Source organism: Ovis canadensis, chromosome 20, assembly GCF_042477335.2.
Source record: "Ovis canadensis isolate MfBH-ARS-UI-01 breed Bighorn chromosome 20, ARS-UI_OviCan_v2, whole genome shotgun sequence".
Lineage (NCBI taxonomy): Eukaryota > Metazoa > Chordata > Mammalia > Artiodactyla > Bovidae > Ovis > Ovis canadensis.
In genome coordinates, this window is record NC_091264.1 from 44,833,124 (window position 1) to 44,851,537 (window position 18,414).

General features: G+C 39.7%; 1 protein-coding gene across 2 annotated transcripts; it reads right to left on the bottom strand.

Annotated features, from left to right (window-relative positions):
* Positions 1-1,980: 1,980 nt before the first annotated feature.
* Positions 1,981-18,169, bottom strand: LOC138425584 (zinc finger protein with KRAB and SCAN domains 8). Of its 2 annotated transcripts, XM_069563641.1 has the most exons (7): positions 17,780-18,108; positions 10,571-10,674; positions 9,975-10,486; positions 9,186-9,327; positions 5,431-5,522; positions 4,971-5,094; positions 1,981-3,489 (listed from the first exon to the last, which is right to left on the bottom strand). In XM_069563641.1, the coding sequence occupies exons 3-7, from the start codon at positions 10,389-10,391 to the stop codon at positions 2,528-2,530; spliced, it is 1,737 nt and encodes a 578-aa protein (XP_069419742.1). In that variant the 5' UTR covers positions 10,392-10,486; positions 10,571-10,674; positions 17,780-18,108; the 3' UTR covers positions 1,981-2,527. The 2 variants fall into 2 exon arrangements, with proteins under 2 accessions (XP_069419742.1, XP_069419741.1); XM_069563640.1 differs by lacking the exon at positions 10,571-10,674 and having other exon boundaries at positions 17,780-18,169.
* Between the last annotated feature and the right edge of the window lie 245 nt (positions 18,170-18,414).

Sequence of the window (18,414 nt, forward strand, 5' to 3'; positions counted from 1 at the left end):
TGAATCAGCCTTGACATATATTGTTCTGTCAAGTTATAGTCTTTTCTCAGATGCATTCCAGTATAATACTCATCTTTCTGGTCATATTTTCTTTTCTCTAAATTTCTGCCAGATGCTCAGTAATTCTAAGAGTTAAGTAATCTGGCTATACATTACTTTGAGTAATGTAAAGAGATGTTAGCTGGTACATCTACAGTCATCTCAATACCACGGTGCTGTGCTAACAGCTTTCACTGGAAGACTACTGTTCCTCTGAACTATTTGGGAGGAATGTGTGCATACATGCACATGCACAGACACACTTTCCCTCTGACAACGTACCCATCCTATATAATATTTGTACACAGGTAACATTGGCCTCAGGCAGAATTAGTACTTTACAGAAAGTAAGGCACAACTGAAGCAGAGAGCAAAGATCTAGAGACAACTAGATTTGTTTCTGGTTTCTTGTAATTTCAAGTACAAAGAAGTTAGGAATAGTAATCTATAGGCTAACAAGAGGGAGAAGCAGAGAGAGAAGAGAAGAAAATAAAAGATAATGAAAAGCATTGCTTTGAAAAAATTAACCAAGGAAACCAGGATGACAAATGACAAGTGGATATCAATGGCTCAATGAAATAGGTGTAGATAACTCTGATGTGATTAGTAATCAATATGGGCCATAGTGGGATACAGAGGGATGTTATAGGGAAAAATTTATGATCCAAAAGGCAGACCTCTATGATGTATTATTTTATGACTGACTTTTAAAAACATTAATCATGAAACATTATTAGTAAGTGCAGTCCTTGTTCAGGATAGTCACAGTGTGAAAATGTATAATTTCTCTTGGAACTTTGATTATAATGTATGTCATATTCTAAATAAGATTAATGGAATCAATTCCCATTCTGAAATGTGATTTTGGAAATAGCTAAAAGTTACTCAATTCCAAATATGGTGAATAAGTGCATAACCAGATGGTCAAAGAGAAGATGAAATTCAAAGAGTAATAGTGTTTTTCTTGAATGGTGTATTAAATGGGCATCTTGAGAGTGTTCCAAATATCTAGAGGAGTGGTAGTACTTGGAATAACAGTACTACTAGAATAGCTAGAACTGCCCAATTTAAAAAGACAACCCAAGTTTGGATTCTTCTGTAAGTTCTTGGTGGTAACTTTAAACCAGCCTTATTACTTTATACATACTGAAAGCTTCAAAGATGAATTATAGTGCTTTGGTATACTGAAAGCTTCAAAGACGAATTATAGTGCCTGGTGATGATGAGTTTAATATTGTGTCTTTGCCGGATTATAGAGGGAATGCACCAGAATTCAGAAGAGGAATTGTTAGGTAAAGCACTCAACCGATGAACTGTAGACACGTAAAGCTAACGGCAAGAAACAGATAAAGAGTGAGTGAGGTGCTGAGGCCATCTAAGGAGGTGGGTTCAAGGTAAAGCAAGAGTGGCAGACCATCCAGTCACGGGGTTTGTGCAGACTGACAGGAACCTGAGAGTGCAGTACTGTGATGGACCAAAAGAGATGAGTGTACATTCTTTGCAGGACTTTTATGTCTTCTTCAAGCACCTCTGTCTTTTTTCCCCATGTGATGCCTTATTGAGGATAGTATAAATACCTATCTGTACCACAGTGTACAGTGGGAAGGTGGAAAGGAGAGTCAAATTACCAAAAGGTATAGCCATCCAAGCTCAAGAGCAGCCGAGCTGCTGCTGCTGAGTCTCCACTCACCTCTTTCTCTGCATCATTCCCACAACCATCACTAATGCGTCCACTTCCTTTGCTGACACAGGTACTGGGGCTGGGGGTGGTGAAGGATACGTATGGATGCTCAGTGACTCAGGGGAGTCAATGAAGGTGATATATGAAGAAAAATGCTGGAGTGCTGTTAAAAATATAGCATTCTGAGTTTGCATGGGAATATGGATTTCCACTAGCAAGAGCATTAGAATAAAATAAAATGTACACTTAAGCATAAATACATTAAGTGTTTATAAAAATTTCCCTAGAACAAGGAGCTCAGAAAGTTAAACATAAGTGCAAGTCTCATACAGAGGCTGCTTCAAACTCTAAAACAGCTTCTTAGATCAGATTAGGAACACAAAATGCACCTTTAGGGGAATAAATGGGAGATAGGGATCACAGATCGGAAGAAGCAGAGGAACTAGAAGGAGTAGCTACTCTCAAACCTACAGCTACTCACCAAAAAGACAAAGTTAAGTGCCTCAAGCCACACAAGCAATTTTCTCTAATGCTATTTTAAGCTTCTAAAGGATCAGACCATCAGGAGCTCCATTCTATCAGACACCTCCTAAGATAGTCAAGCTAATTAATTTGTATCAAGGCACTGGACCCAAACTACTGAAGAGCTATTCTAATTTTGCCACCCCTATCAATCTGACCCTAGATAAGGTTGTAATGATGTTGAACTTTCTGCCATTTTTTTTTTTTTTACAGTGAAAGACCTCTCACCAGCACATGGTTCCTCTAATGTTGAATTAACGCCGAATCTACGACTGAAGTTTTTCCCTAAACTCCTGTGGATTCAGATTTTTCTCCACTGTGGATTCTTTGATGTCGAATGAGACTTGACCTCTGAATAAAGGCTTTCCCACACTCATTACATTGATAGGGTTTCTCCCCTGTGTGAATTCTCAGATGCTGAATGAGGCCAGTGTTCCCATTGAAAGCTTTCCCACATTCTTTACATTTATAGGGTCTTTCTCCAGTGTGGATTCTCTGATGTTCAATAAGGCCTGACTTTTGACTGAAGGCCCTCCCACACTCATTGCATTTGTAGGGTTTCTCCCCAGTGTGGCTTCTCTGATGGCCAATAAGATGTGAGCTCCTCCTGAAAGTTTTCCCACACTCATCACACTCATAGGGCTTCTCCCCAGTGTGGATTCTCTGATGTCCAATGAGGTGTGAGCTATGACTGAAAGCTTTCCCACACTCATTACATTCATAGGGTCTCTCCCCACTGTGGATTCTCTGGTGCAGAATAAGGCCTGCACTCTGACTGAAAGCTTTCCCACACTGATTGCACTGATATGGCTTCTCCCCAGTATGGATTCTCTGGTGCAAGATCAGGCCTGTGTTTTGACTGAAGGCTTTACCACACTCCTTACAGTGGTAGCGTTTTACTTTGTTGTGGATATCCTGGTGGGAAAGAAGGGCTGACCTGTAACTGAAGGCTTTACCACACACATTACACTGATAGGGTTTCTCCCCAGTGTGGATTCTCCAGTGACGAACAAGGCCTGAACTCTGAGCAAAGCTCTTCCCACATTCATCACATTTATGTCGTCTCTCTTGGGTGGGATTTCCCCGCTGCCTCTCTAATGAGCCCAGAAGGTCTCGGGCTTCTCCAGGCTCAAGACCCCCGATAACATCCCCGTTGCATTTGGCAGCTGTCTCTCCATGTGGCTGGATTCCAGTAGATATTACCTGTTTTGAAGTTAATTCTCTGTTCTCATTCCTGGTCTCACCACCTGGAATAAAAATGTAATTAACATCAAGTGAATGTCACTTCCTAGTCTTTACGTTAGGAAAAAGAGGAAAGAAAAATACACATGGAGGTTAAGAGTAAATGGAAAGCTTCCATCTGTCTCCAAAATGCCTTCGTTAATCTGGGGAGAAAGGAGCAGGGACAAACTGAAGTACCACATACACCAACTAGGGAATAAGTGCCATCAAGAAATAGGGCTGTTGGAAGGAGGACTAAAGTAGAGAAGGGATCCCCTGAGGAGAAGCAGAAATTGGGAAGTGAGAAGGAATATGGAACTATAAAAAGATCTAATGAGTGGAGTAGGAATGAAAAAAGCCCCAGTCATTAAAAAGGAGGAGCACAATGGGTCTAAGTATGAGAGATCTACATGAACGCAGAGAGCACCAAAAGATTTCAGTATCCAACTGGCAAAGAGACCAATACCCAGTCTATGGCCATACAACCCTGAATGCGCCCGCTCTCATCTGATCTTGGAAGCTAAGCAGGGTTGGGCCTGGTTAGTACTTGGACAGGAGACAAATACTCAGTTACAAACTGTAAGATAAGTCCTAGATTAGAGAGTAAAAAAGTTTCCCTTTATTTTTTAAAATTAATTTTTTCTGGTTATTTTTTTTATTGAAGTACAGGAAATTCATAATATTGTTTGCTTTGGGTATATGGTAAAGTGATTAAGTTACACATATATGTGTGCGTGTATATATATATATATATACTCTTTTTAAAACTTTTTCATTATAGCCTATTATAAGATACTGAATATAAAAAAAAAGATACTGAATATAGTTTCTGAATATTGTTATTTATCTATTTTATATATGGTAGTGTGTATCTTAAACCCATATATCCCATATTCCTAATTTATCCCTCCTCCCACCTTCCTCCTTGGTAACCATAAGTTTGTTTCTGTTTTGTAAATAAGCTCATTTGTACTATTTTTTAGATTTTACTATTTTTAGATTCTCTGACTTACTTCACTTAGTGTGATGATCTCTTAAGTCCATCCATGTTGCTGTAAATGGTATTATTTCATTCTTTTTACAGCTGAGTAATATTCCATTACACACACACACACACACACCCACCCACCTACCCAACCTCCACACCTTTATTCATTCATCTGCTGATGGGCACTTAGGTTGCTTCTATGTCTTGGCTATTGTAAATAATGCTGCACTGAACATGGCGGTGCATTTCTTTTTAAATTAAAGCATCTGTATTCTCTGGATATACATCCAGGAGTGGGACTGCTAGATCATATGGTAACTCTATTTTTAGTTTTTTAATGAACCCCATACTATTTTCCATAGTGGCCATGAAAGTTTCCTTTCAGAACTCCAGAAGTCTCAATATTTTCTCTCTCTGTTGGATCCTGAGTTTAAACTCAACTATGTCTTTCAGAAAGCTCAAAGCTACTGTACACATAAACAAAAGATCTTTAACAATAACAACCAGAGCTCTCCTTACCCAGGGAGAACATGTTTCTATAATTCTCTGGCCTGTTATCTGTACTCAGATCCTTTTGGGATGAATCAAGAAGCCATTCCTCTCGAATTAGAGACACAGCCATGTCTTCAATCTTCTCTAAAGTCTGAAACAAAACAAGATGTTCATTTGGGGACTGGGACTCTTCAACAGCTTAAACCCAGAGTATCAGAGAGACCCATCAGGGGTGGAGAGGATCATGACATGAGAAAGTACCATGTAAAGGGATCTGCGAAGCTAGCTGGGAAGAGCAGGAAAATGCATCAGATTTACTGGGGGTTGGGGGTTGGGGGGGAGAATCAAGGCTCAATCTGTCTCTATGCATTAGAATGTGGAGCAAGTTCTTAAGTGAGTACTGCTACAGACAGTCTAGACATGGGGTAGATGCCAGAAACACTCTGAGTAGAGCTATGAGGTTTCAGTGAGAAGAAGCACAACTCACCTGGAACCCTGCTGTAAGCAGCGTAGCTGTCATCTCCTGGTCTCGAGGACTTCCTTTCTGGGAAGGGGTAGGACTCTGTGAAACTGGTATGGCTGAGAGGAGAAAGGAGCTATGAATGAGACCAGCCTTGTCCTATGGTTATAGGAATGGGCACTAACACATTCCAAAATTTTGTATATTTCAGCAGATATGCATGCCAGAGATTTTGCATATGAAATTCTGTTAGTCTTGGACTATGTGTCCATACTTATGGTTGCCCACAAAACACCTGTACTTTGATGGTCCACTTAGCTTGAAGCTAACGTGTCAAAAATAGAATGTTTACTGGTTTCCTAACTGGAATTGCTTTACAATTTCTTCTTTACCATTAAAGCTGTACTCCATTCTTGTGCTTGTACACAGTATTTCTTTAGGTCCTAATCTTTTGTCAAACTGAATATGGGAACCAATTTATCTCTACTAACTCTATCACTTTTTTGAAATGTCTACTATGACTGCCAGTATCTGCTTCCTATAGATATTAGACAGGGTAATAAAAAAGTCAAAATGGACTACTGTGTCTTGCACAACAGGTATTAGAATTGTTTTAGAAACATTAAAAATCTAGTAATTTAAACTATGAAACCACACAGATAAAAAAATAAGAAACACAGTGCAAGTACGACATGAGACTAGAACATCTTGTTCTGTAAAAAAGTAAGAAAATTCACAAAAATGATGGAGAAAACGCAATAGGACGCAGGAGTCAGATGGAAGAGGCCTCCCATGGCCAACTCTGAGACAATTTAAGCATCAAAATAAAGAAAATAACAGAAAGAAAAAAAAATGAATTTATGAGTACATATCAATAAATAAAAAAATGAATAAAATAAAATGGGGGAAGAAGGGAACACTCTCCATTGCAATAAACAAATAAATGTAAAAACACTGTACAGGAGGTAGTGACCAAAACCATCCCAAAGAAAAAGAAATCCAAGAAGGCAAAATGGTTGTCTGAGGAGGCTTTACAAATAGCTGAGAAAAAAACAGAAGTGAAAAGCAAGGGAGAAAGGGAAAGATATACCCAACAGAATGCAGAGTTCCAGAGAATACCAAGGAGAGGTAAGAAGGCCTTCTTCGATGAACAATGCAAAGAAGTAGAGGAAACAACAGAATGGGAGACTAGAGATTTCTTTAAGAAAACTGGAGATATTAAGGGAACATTTCATGCAAGGATGGGCATAATAAAGGACAGAAACTAATAGAGGTAGAAGAGATTAAGAGAAAGGAAGAATGCACAGAAGAACTATACAAAAAAGATCTTAATGACCCAGATAACCATGGTTGTGTGGTCATTTACCTAGACCTGACAACCTGGAGTGTGAAGTCAAGTGGGCCTTAGGTAGCATTACTACAAACAAAGCTAGTGGAGGTGATGAAATTCTAGCTGAGCTATTTAAAATCCTAAAAGATGATCCTGTTAAAGTGTTACACTCAGTATGTCAGAAAATTTGGAAAACTCAGCAGTGGCCACAGGATTGGAAAAGGTCAGTTTTCATTCCAATCCCAAAGAAGAGCAATGCCAGAGAATGTTCAAATTACTGGACAATTGTGCTTATTTCGCATGCTAGTAAGGTAATGCTCAAAATCCTTCGAACTAGGCTTCAGCAGTATGTGAACCGAGAACTTATAGATATACAAGTCGGATTTAGAAAAGGCAGAGGAACCAGAGATCAAATTGCCAACATTCACTGGATCATACAGAAAGCACAGGAATTCCAGAAAAACACCTATTTCTGCTTCCTTGACTATGCGAAAGCCTTGGACTGTGTGTATCCAGCAAACTGTGGAAAATTCTTAAAGACATGGGAATATCAGACTATCTTACCTGTCTTCTCAGAAACCTGTATATGGGTCAAGAAGCAACAGTTACAATCTCACATGGAACAACTGACTGGTTCAAAATTGGGAAAGGAGTATAACAAGGCTGTATATTGTCACAGTTTATTTAACTTATATGCAGAGCACACCATGTGAAATGCCAGGCTGGATGAATCACAAGTGGGAATCAGGATTGCTGGGAGAAATATCAACAACCTCAGATATGCAGACACCACCACCCTTATGGCAGAAAGTGAAGAGGAACTAAAAAGCCTCTTGATGAGAGTGAGAGAAGAGTGAAAAAGCTGGCCTGAAACTCAACACTCAAAAAACTAAGATCATGGCATCCTTCATGGCAAATGGAAGAGAAAAAAGTAGAAGCAGTGACAGATTTTCTTTTCTTGGGCTCCAAAAATCACTGTAGATGGTGATTGCAGCCATGAAATTAAAAGACGTTTGCTCCTTGGAAGAAAAGCTGTGACAAACCTGAACAACATATTAAAAAGCAAAGACCACTTTACTGACAATGGTCTGTCTAGTCAAAGCTGTGGTTTTTCCAGTAGTCATGTATGGATGTGAGAGTTGGACCATAAAGAAGGCTGAGCGCCAAAGAATTGATGATTTCAAATTATGGTGCTGGAGAAGACTCTTGAAAAGTCCCCTGGACTGCATGAAGATCAAACCAGTGAATTCTAAAGGAAATCAACCCTGAACATTCATTGGAAGGACTAATGCTGAAGCTGAAACTCCAACACTTTGGTCACCTGATGTGAAGAGCCAACGCACTTGAAAAGACCCTGATGCTGGGAAAGATTGAAGGCAAAAGGAGGAGAAGGAGCAATAGAGGATGAGAGGGTTAGATGGCATCACTGACTCAATGGAGATGAATTTGAGCAAACTCCAGGAGACACTGAAGGACAGCGAAGCCTGGCATGCTGAAATCTATGGGGTCACAAAGAGCTGGACATGACTTAGCGACTGAACAACAATGATAGAAAATAACAGAAAATAATCACTTTAGCAATAATTGATTCAATGAAGGAGCATCAACAAATACTAAAACTAGTGTTTCAGCAACAAAAGTTTGATGAAGACCAGGGTATTTACTGATAGTCTGTACTCAAGAGTATATCCCCAGAAATTACTTATTAATTACAAAGGGACAAACAGTAACAAAAGCCTAGCAAGAACAACCTTAAGTAAGTCATTGAAGAAAACACTACCAACAATAGACAAATTCCTGTCATATTCCTGAGAAGGATACAAAATCACTTGCGAGGTGTTCCTGCCAAATGGACACAATTTGAATCTAAATATGAGAAAACATCACACAAACTCAAATTGTTGTCATTCTACAAAATAATTGACTTGTAATCTTCACAAATTCAAGATTATGCAAGGCAAAGAAAGGCTGAGGAACTATTCCAAGTAAAAGGAGAGTAAAGAGACAGGACAACTAATTGCAAAGTATGATCCTGGACTAGACTGGAAAAACTTTGGGACAGCTGGCAAAATATGAATATTTTCTAACTGTGATCAATTCATTGAGGTATCTATGAAAATGCTCTTGTTTAAGAAAATACATATTGAAATACAAATAATATGGCACGTGATACCAACAAAATCTAAAAATGCCTATGCCTATGCAGTAAATACACTGTGGTAACAGAAACATATGAAGCCATAAAATCCCCAAATTCTTTCATTTGTTCTTGAATTTACCACTGGGACTGACAGTCTGTATTTGAAGCCTAGATGAAATTTAAATCAGATCTTATGACCAGTCTGTAAACAGCAGATTCTAGTTCTTGGTTCAAGGAACTAGACAGGTATCCTGAATGTACTTTCTTCCTTTTCACTTCCTCACTCCTCAGCAGTGAAATCTGGTTCCTCACCTCTATCATGTGGCCCTTGGAGCACTGCAGATTTGTGCTGAGTTGCCACAGGTTGGAGCTGAGTATGTGGAGGCTCTGGTGCAGATTCTGAATGCATCACCTCCTCCCAGAGTACCCTATGTCCATGTGCACGAGCTGGGACCTGGAGACAAGACAGTTGCATTTACAAGGAATCCCTCTGAGAAATGAAGTGAACAATGTAAGAAAAAGCACATCTAAAGGAATACATATGGGGGAAGGAAAAAGCAGAATCTTAATTACTTCCAAGGGGCAGTAAGGAACACAAACATGCTGACTGGCACAGAAAGGCATCATTTATGCTTAGCACTGAAGAAAAAGATTTCTGCTGATGCCCTCCTTGATGCACAAAATGCTGATACTTTGTACTCTCAAGAAAGGGGAAGAATGATAAACAGCAACCTAAAGCAGTACTCTTCAGCGGAAAAAATTTTTAATAAGAAACTAGGAAATCTGAGTTCTGGCCTCAGATCTATCTTTAGTTATTTGGTTGCCCCTGGAAAATAAGTTCTCTATGCATCAGTTTCCCATCTGGCAAACAGAACAATAATACAACTGCAGGAATGTTATGAGGATTAAAAAAAATGGATTTATATCCTTTACAAGAATAAAAAGAACTCTATAGATAGAAGCCATGCCACACTATAACAATTTTCATTCTCCTATAACAAAACTCATGCTCAGCATTTATTCTCCCACTTTATATCAATGTCCCTCCACCCAGCTCCTTGGACTCTCACAGTCACAGCATGCCCACCTCCTTCTACGTACCGGCCGTCCCAATATATCAATTTGCCTTTCCAAATCCTCCAGTAGGGTCACCACTTCCTCTCCATTCTCTAGCTGATGTTCCTTCACCAGAGTCTGGAGCTCCTCAGGCAGGATGGTCAAGAACTGCTCCAGCACCAGCAGCTCCAGGATCTGCTCCTTGGTGTTCAAATCTGGCCTCAGCCACTGATGGCAAAGTGCGCGGAGTTGGATCAGAGCTTCTCGGGGTCCTAGTGTCTCTTGGTAGCATAACTTCCTGAAGCGTAGGCGGAACAGCTCTTGGCCAGGAGGGTTATTTTCATGTAGACTTGATTCCTGGTCCCAACCATGATCTTCCTCTACCTTGACAATTACAAGGTCCTCTTCAGGAACCTGGTCTGGTGGGGATGGGGCTAAAGATTTTCTTGATTCTGCTGCCATTTAGGGCCAGAAAAGCTCAGGAGACTCGTTTCTACTACGTTTCTTTATCTTCTTAAGAGAAGAACCTTCTGAGGGCCTCTTCTTTAAGGGTACTTCTTTGGGGACAGAAAACGACAAATAGTGTAAAGGCAAGCCAAAGGTCACAATAATTTACTGAGATATCTTAACAAGTTCCCTACCATGACATGGATGTCATTTAAGTGATCCTCTCCAGAAATAACTCCTTGCCTTCTTAGCCTTCTGCCATGCCAATTCCATCTGGGAATTCCTTCTGCTTTCTCTCCTGGGGATGTGGAACATGGCTAAACAAAGTCAGGAAACCATGTAGACTGGGTCTAATTGAAATTCCATATTTAATCTCATCTGACACTCAGTGCTGCTGATTTGATTCCTTTCAGCATTTGCTATACCAGCTATACTGTTTTGACACACTGCAGCTCTTAATCTGCCCCTCACTCTCAACAAGAGACTAATTTCCACATAATACAGCTAAAGGTATTGTCAAGAAAGGTCCTAACACTTTTCTCTTCTCCACTTAACATTCCTTATCCCACATGTGCTCCACGCCCCGACCCCACTCCCAACCCCCTCGTCTCCACACTAACTTCTACTATGGACTTTATTTCAACTTCTGTAAAGTCTTCTCTAGGGCACAGGTCCTGCACCTTTAAGGAAACTGGATGCCCTATCAACACTTGCAATCCCCAAATCTAGTCCCACAAACTAATGACACAGAATGTTTTAGAAATAAAATCATACAGTACGTAGCCTTTTGAGTCTGGCATATCTTCTAGCATATTGTACTTGAGTCATCAACGTTAGTATATGTATCAGTTTACTCCTTTTATAGCACGGCACGGCAAGCATTCACCAGTGGACTTCCTATAATGATTTGCTTCAGTCGTGTCTGACTCTTTGCAACCCCAAGGACCATACCCTGTCAAGCTCCTCTGTCCATGGGATTCTCCAGGCAAGAATACTGGAGTGGATTGCCGTGCCCACCTCTGGGGGATCTTCCCAACCCAGGGACAGAACCTGTGTCTCTTATGTCTCCTGCATCGGCAGGTGGGTTCTTTACCACCAATGCCACCTAGCAAGCCCTCTTATTCCTTATATGGATAAATGTTTATCCATTCTCTAGTTTAGACTATCTCAGTTGCTTCCTGTTTTTGATGATTACCAATGAGGCCACTATTAAGTATCTGCATACGAATTTTTGTGTGAACATTTCTCCTGGGTAAATATCCAGAAAAAAAAAAACTGCTGGGTCATAAGGTAAGTATATGGATAACTTTATGAGACTGCCAGACTGTTGCCCAAAGTGGCTATAATACTTTGCATTCCACTAGCAATATGTGAGAACTGCAATTATTCTACACTCTGACCAGCATCTGAAACACACACACACACATATAGATATACACATACACATAGATTTTGGTATTCTAAAAGACATAGTGGTATTTCATAAGGTTTTAATTCGCATTTCTCTACTGACTAATAATGCTGAGCATCCTTTCCTGTGCTTATTTGCCATTCATATAATTGGTTCTTCAAATCCATGGGTTCCATATCCCTGGATTCAGTCAATCATGGATCAAAGATATTTGGGGGAAAAAAGTTCCAGAAAGTTCCAAAGGCAAAACATTAATTTGCCACATATCACCAACTATTTACAAAGCATTTGTATTTTATTAGGGATTATAAGTAATCTAGAGATGATTTAAAGTATACAGGAGGATGTGCGTAGGTTATATGCAAAGACTACTATATTTTACATAAGACTTGAGCATCAACAAATTTTAGTATCCAAGAGGGTCCTGGACCCAATCCCCCATGGATACCAAGAGACAACTGCATCTTCTTTGACGTTTTCCTATATTTAGAATTCGATTTTTTAAAATAATTGACGTTTGAGAATTCTTTACATATTTTGGATAAAAGTCCTTTACAAAATATGACTTGCAAATATCTCCTCCTTTCCATTCTTTTAACAGTGACTTTTTAAGAACAGAAATTTAAAATTTTTTGAAATTTAATTTGTCAACTTTTAGGGATTGTACTATAGTTGCCATATTTAAGAAGTTTTTGCTTAATCCAAGGACTCAAAGATTATAGTTTAAATTTTTACTTTTAGGTTTATGATCGCTTTTAAGTAAGTTTTTGTTCAGAGTTTGAAGTATGGATGGAGGTTCATACAGATATCAAATTGTTGCAGCACTATTTGCAGAAAAGATTAAACTTTACATATTGAATTGTCTTTGTATCGTTGTCAAAAATCAATGGACTGTGTGTGGATCTCCTTCTGGGATCTCCATTTTGTTCCACTGATGTATATGTTATTCCTTTCACCAATACGAACTGTCTTGACAGTTGTGGCTTTTTAAATCTTGAAATAAACTACTAAGAGTCCTGTAACTTTGTTGTTCATTTTCAGAATTATTTTAGTTTTTCTAGTTCTGTTGCCTTTTGATATAAATTTTATAACTGTCTTCTAAAAAAAACACACACACACACACACAAAACTCCTGGAATAGGATTTGTGTTGATTCTATAGTTCAGTTGAGAGACAAGTAACATCTAAACAGTATTGTTTCCCATCTCATAAACATGGTATGTCTATTTATTTAAGTTTTCTAATTTCATTCATTAATACTCAAACTACCTGTTCTCAAAGGACTGGATAAAATGCTTTCTTCTTTAAAATCCTTTCTTAATGATTCCAATTGGAAGTGATTTCCCTCTTAGTCTACATATCTGTTACACAAGTATCACTTCAATGTTATTTTTGCCATAATTGTGTATTATTAGTCACAAAGGAGTTTTGACTTTCTAATTTAATTCTATATTTCCTATGAGTAGAGATCCTTATCTTTTATCTTATTGATAGAATAGAAGAAGATTAGAGGGCTATTATTTATAATACTCAACACAGACTGTATTGTATTTGTTGAGCAGTTAAGTTTTACATATAAGGCCCGAGTCTTTAGACTTATTCAATTACAGGGGCCTGTTTCTTTGTGGGATATACGCCTACGGCTTTCACCTTTGGTATCTGGCATCACTCTTGCCTGCAGTAGTAGTGGTAAGTGATCTCTCTGCCCTTGGTTATGCTTTTCTTCATGTTCCATAAAGCTGCTTATTGTGGGTTGAATTGTGTCCCTCCAAAAAAAAATTATGTTGAGGTACTAACCCTTGGTACTTGTGAATGTGACCTTATTTGGAAATAGAGTCTTTGCAGTTTTAATCAAATTAAGATGAGGTTATATTGGAGTGAAAGTGACTCTTTGTGACCCCATGGACTGTAGCCTACCAGGCTCTTCCATCCATGGGATTTTCCAGGCAAGAATACTGGAGTGGGTTGCCATTTCCTTCTCCAGGGGATTTTCCCGACCCAGGGATCAAACCTGGGTCTCCAGCATTGTAGGCAGACACTTTTATATATTGGAATAGGGTAGGCCTTTAAGCCAATATGACTAGTATATTTATAATAAGAGAAGAGAAATGGAGATTGACACATACAAAGAGAAGGCCATGTGAAGACAGAAGACAGTCATGTAACTAGGGAGGCAGAAATGAAGTTATGCAGTTTCAAGTCAAGGAATGCCAAGGACTGTCAGTAACAATCAGAAGTTAGGGGAGTATGAGCTTGCTATCACATTGACCTTGGACTTTTGGCCATCATAACTATGGGAGAATAAATTTCTGCGGAAGCCATCCAGTTTGTGGTACTATGTTATGGCAGCCCTATCAAACTAAATACACTGCTAAAGAGACTGTTTTAACACATACGTAATACAACTCACCTCCTTACTTCAGATCAGTCGCTCAGTCGTGTCCGACTCTTTGCAACCCCATGAATCGCAGCACGCCATCTTTCAATAAGGAACTTAACTCTTCAGCACGGAATGCAAGGCCCTTTATGATACGTAAAACTGTCTTGCTTTATCTGCTATAAACTTTCCTTTACAGGGCTTCCCAGGTGGCTCAGAGGGTAAAAGAATCTGCCTACAATGCGGGAGACCCAGGTTTGATCCCTGGGTCGGGAAGATCCCCTGGAGAAGGAATTGGCAACCCATTCCAGTACTCTTGCCTGGAAAATCCATGGACAGAGGAGCCTGGTAGGCTACAGTCCATGGAGTCGCAAAGAGTTGGATATGACTGAGCTACTTCACTTGCACTTTCTTTTCTTTCTCCTTCATACAGCCTTTTCCAAATGTGGCTTTCTCCTATCTCCATTCTGCTGTAGAGCTCAGTGGGTCTCAATTCCTCCCATATCCCAGATATTTAGCAATGTCTGGAAACATTTGGGAAGGGATGCTACTAGTAGCTAGTAGGTAGACGCCAGAGATGTGATTAAACATCCTACAATGCATAGAGAGAATGATCTAGTTAAAAGTGTCAGTGTTATGGCTGTTAAACCCTAGTGTTGCAGAAATCACTGAACTCTAACTTAAAGGTCTCAGACCTTTTAAATCAGGTCTTCCCTGTTGCCCCCACTCCTCAGCTGCCAACATCCCCCACCCTGGAAGATTAAGGTGCTCATTTTTGCCAAGTTATTTTTTGCAAGGTCTAGGCACAGGATTTATCACATTGTATAAAGTATGCTGGAGAAGGTAACGGCACCCCACTCCAGTACTCTTGTCTGGAAAATCCCATGGACAGAGGAGCCTGGTAGGCTGCAGTCCATGGGGTCGCTAACAGTTGGACACGACTGAGCGACTTCACTTTCATTCACTTTTCACTTTCATGCACTGGAGAAGGAAATGGCAACCCACTCCAGTGTTCTTGCCTGGAGAATTTCAGGGACAGGGGAGCCTGGTGGGCTGACGTCTATGGGGTGGCACAGAGTCGGACACGACTGAAGTGACTTGGCAGAGCATAGAGTATGTACTGCAAATATCTGCCCATGGTCATGGTTTTTGTGACAGTGATCTTTTTCTTTGTATCTCTTTGTAACTTATTACATATTTGTAGGCCAGAAAGATCACAATGGCAACATCGTGGACAAGGGCCTGGAGAAAATGTAACTGAAGGCAGCATTGTAGAGAATAGAGAATAGCATAACTAAAGGAGGCATATCCAAAAGCAACTGGCAAGAAATGGTAATATCAAGATAAAATCACAGATCTGTAGTCCACCAAGGGAAAGAAGAGACTGGCACTTAGAAATCAGATTACATATTGTTACTGACATGAGTCTTCAAGTCAGCGTCTCTATCTTTCAGGAATCTGAGGCCAAGAGAGTAGGGTAGGGTTGGCTCAAAGCCGCTCAAACTAATGAAACACAGCACTTTTTTTCCATAAAAAAGCCCATACACACAAAAGTTTACATTTTCAGTGTTCATACATCAAACATCCTCCAAAGAACTCCAGGAAGGTTAAGAATCCCTACTTACAGAGTGTGGACAGAAAAGGAAGAGAATTTGAAAAATTATCTTTAAAGTCAAGACAGACTGGTAACAACAGTTTGGTGAGGAAACTACAGATGGAGAAACCAAGGAGTAAGAGATAAGATTAAATATGGTGATTAACAACAAAGGGTTTAATTCATAGATAATAACTTTACAGAGAAGTGGGGGAATTTCCTGGTACATAGATTTGAGGAAAGAGTGAAATCTCCCAGTCTCAGCAAAAGGCTGAGATTTTGTGGAGGGTATGAGATAAAGGGTAAAGACAGACACTTTTGTTTTGAACACACAGGACCAACATCCATGGTTTTTAAAATAAGTCATTTAAAAAGTAAATAAAAAGTTAATAAATTCATTACTATGGGACATGAATTCTAAGCTCTAATTGTTTTGAATGCATAGTTATAGTTTTACCATGTTTTCTTACAAATTTCCTAAAGTCAAGGTTCATCTTTAATTACGGAACTTCTGGCCACCTTCCACCTTATAATCAATACTCATCAATATTTAGCTATAAAAAGTTTCAATGTTAAGTGTGCATCATTCAAGAACTTTACATTGTTGATTTTAAAATAGTAGTATAATACTAAACGATATTTTAAAAAATCTCAACAGTGAAACTGATGGGAGTCATCTAACTATTAGGTTTGTTCATATTTCAAACCACATCAATCAACAAATCTTGTCCATTATCCATTTGATTATTCTTTTTAGTAGCTAATTTTCCTGTTTTGGTCTCGTCCCTCTTCAATCAGACAGTTTTTGAATGTTACAGCCTATAACCAAGTACAAAGATATGTACTACGAAATTAGTCCATTATAAATGTAACACCTTCCTCTCAAACAGTTTTGTGTATATACCCCTCTATGTAAGTTGGTAAGCACCCTGTGGATAAAGACTGCTTCTTACATCCTCTTTTAAGAATACTTCATCAATTTTATTGATTTAGGAAATTAAAACAATCTTTAAAGCTTCTTCTCATCTTTAATGCAATAATCTTGTGAACTTCTGAAGACACGTTTTAACACCATTACCTTTTTAATAGATGAAGAAAGAATGCTTTCTTCCTTTAGACTAATTTAAGTCTAATTTGGGATGTTTGGGAGCTGAAAATAAAACCAAGCAAAGGTATTTTCCAGGCTTTAAAAATCAAGGTGAAGCAAACACTGTGTTTTATAGGTATCTCAAGTTGTGTCAGTTGAATATTTTAACATCCACATTTTACACTTAACTACAGCAGAATTCAAAATATGTATGCATTTGCTAAAACTATGATTACTGCATAAATATACTTAACTGAACTAATCAAACAACAGAAATATGTATTTTTTAGAGGTGGTAGTGACAAAAATTATTCATGAGTCACCTGAATATCGGAAATGGGGCCCCTCTTAAAGTTTTCAGGCATCTGCTTCAACTAGCTTTAATAAACAAAGTGTTCTGAATAAGGTGAATTTTATATTACCGCGAAGTCGTCAAAACTGCTTCGTTGTATATTATCCAGTCAACACACTTGTCATTTTCTGAATACAGTACAGAGAGCAAAACAAACTAAGCAGGAAAAACAGGTTTCCAAGGACAACTGGGAGTTTATATGTATATATATTTTAATGACAATTGTGACGGAAATGCAAAATTGTTAAATAAAAACAATTCAAATAGTGGACAGTGGTCAATAAAAGATAACAAAGGGACAGTTTTCTATTTTAAGACAAATAAGACTGACTGCAAATAACACCACAAACGATTAGCGATGAAGAAAGCGTATCTTCACTGAAGGTTCCTTAGCAAAAAGTTTGGGCACGCGGACTCGGCCTGCGCTGGCAACCAAAGCGACCCTTAACCGACCGAATCACCCCGGGGCGCAGATCTCGGCTCAGGGCCCCTCTCCGACCCCTCAGGCTTGTCCTCAGCAGCGGCCTGGTCTGGCCACAAAGCGTTCCTGTTTCCTACGGCCCAAGGCCGGACTGTACTCACCGTGAATTCCAGGGGCGGCCCGCGCTGGGGAAGGGATGCTACAAACGGTGGACAGACCCACAGGAACGGCTGCAAGAAGAGAGGTGCGAAATCAGCAGCCGGCGCAGGACCCTCCAGCCCCTAACTTCTAGACGTGAGGAGGCACACCACCGGCCAACATGCATCTTGCCCCAAGCCACTTCCGGGAGCTCTCTAGGAATCCTGGAGGTCTGAAAGCTCTATGGTCAGACCAATGAGCCAACTGGGCCACCACGCCCCTGAAAACCGAACGCTAGGCCTCGCTGTCCTAGTTTGTCTACGCGTCGCAGGGTTGCACGCTGCTATAAGGCGCCAGGAAAGTTGTGAGGCATAACGGACTGTGGTGTCACTTCCGCCTCGCGCACTTGGCCCAACGACCCCGCTGCGCACGCTCGCTGGGCACTTAAAGGTCCCCAAAAAAATGATCTGAGGGCTTGCGGAGGCCAAGGCTGGGAGCAGGTGGTAGTTGGGGTAGCGGTGGAGGATGCACTTGAAGGATCCTTATGATGCTAACTAACTAGACTTGCGTTTGGCCGGGTTAGATATCCTTGCACTTTATTGTTCTCTATAAACATATCCAATCTTCCCACGTAGACTGCAAATTTCTTGAGGAATCC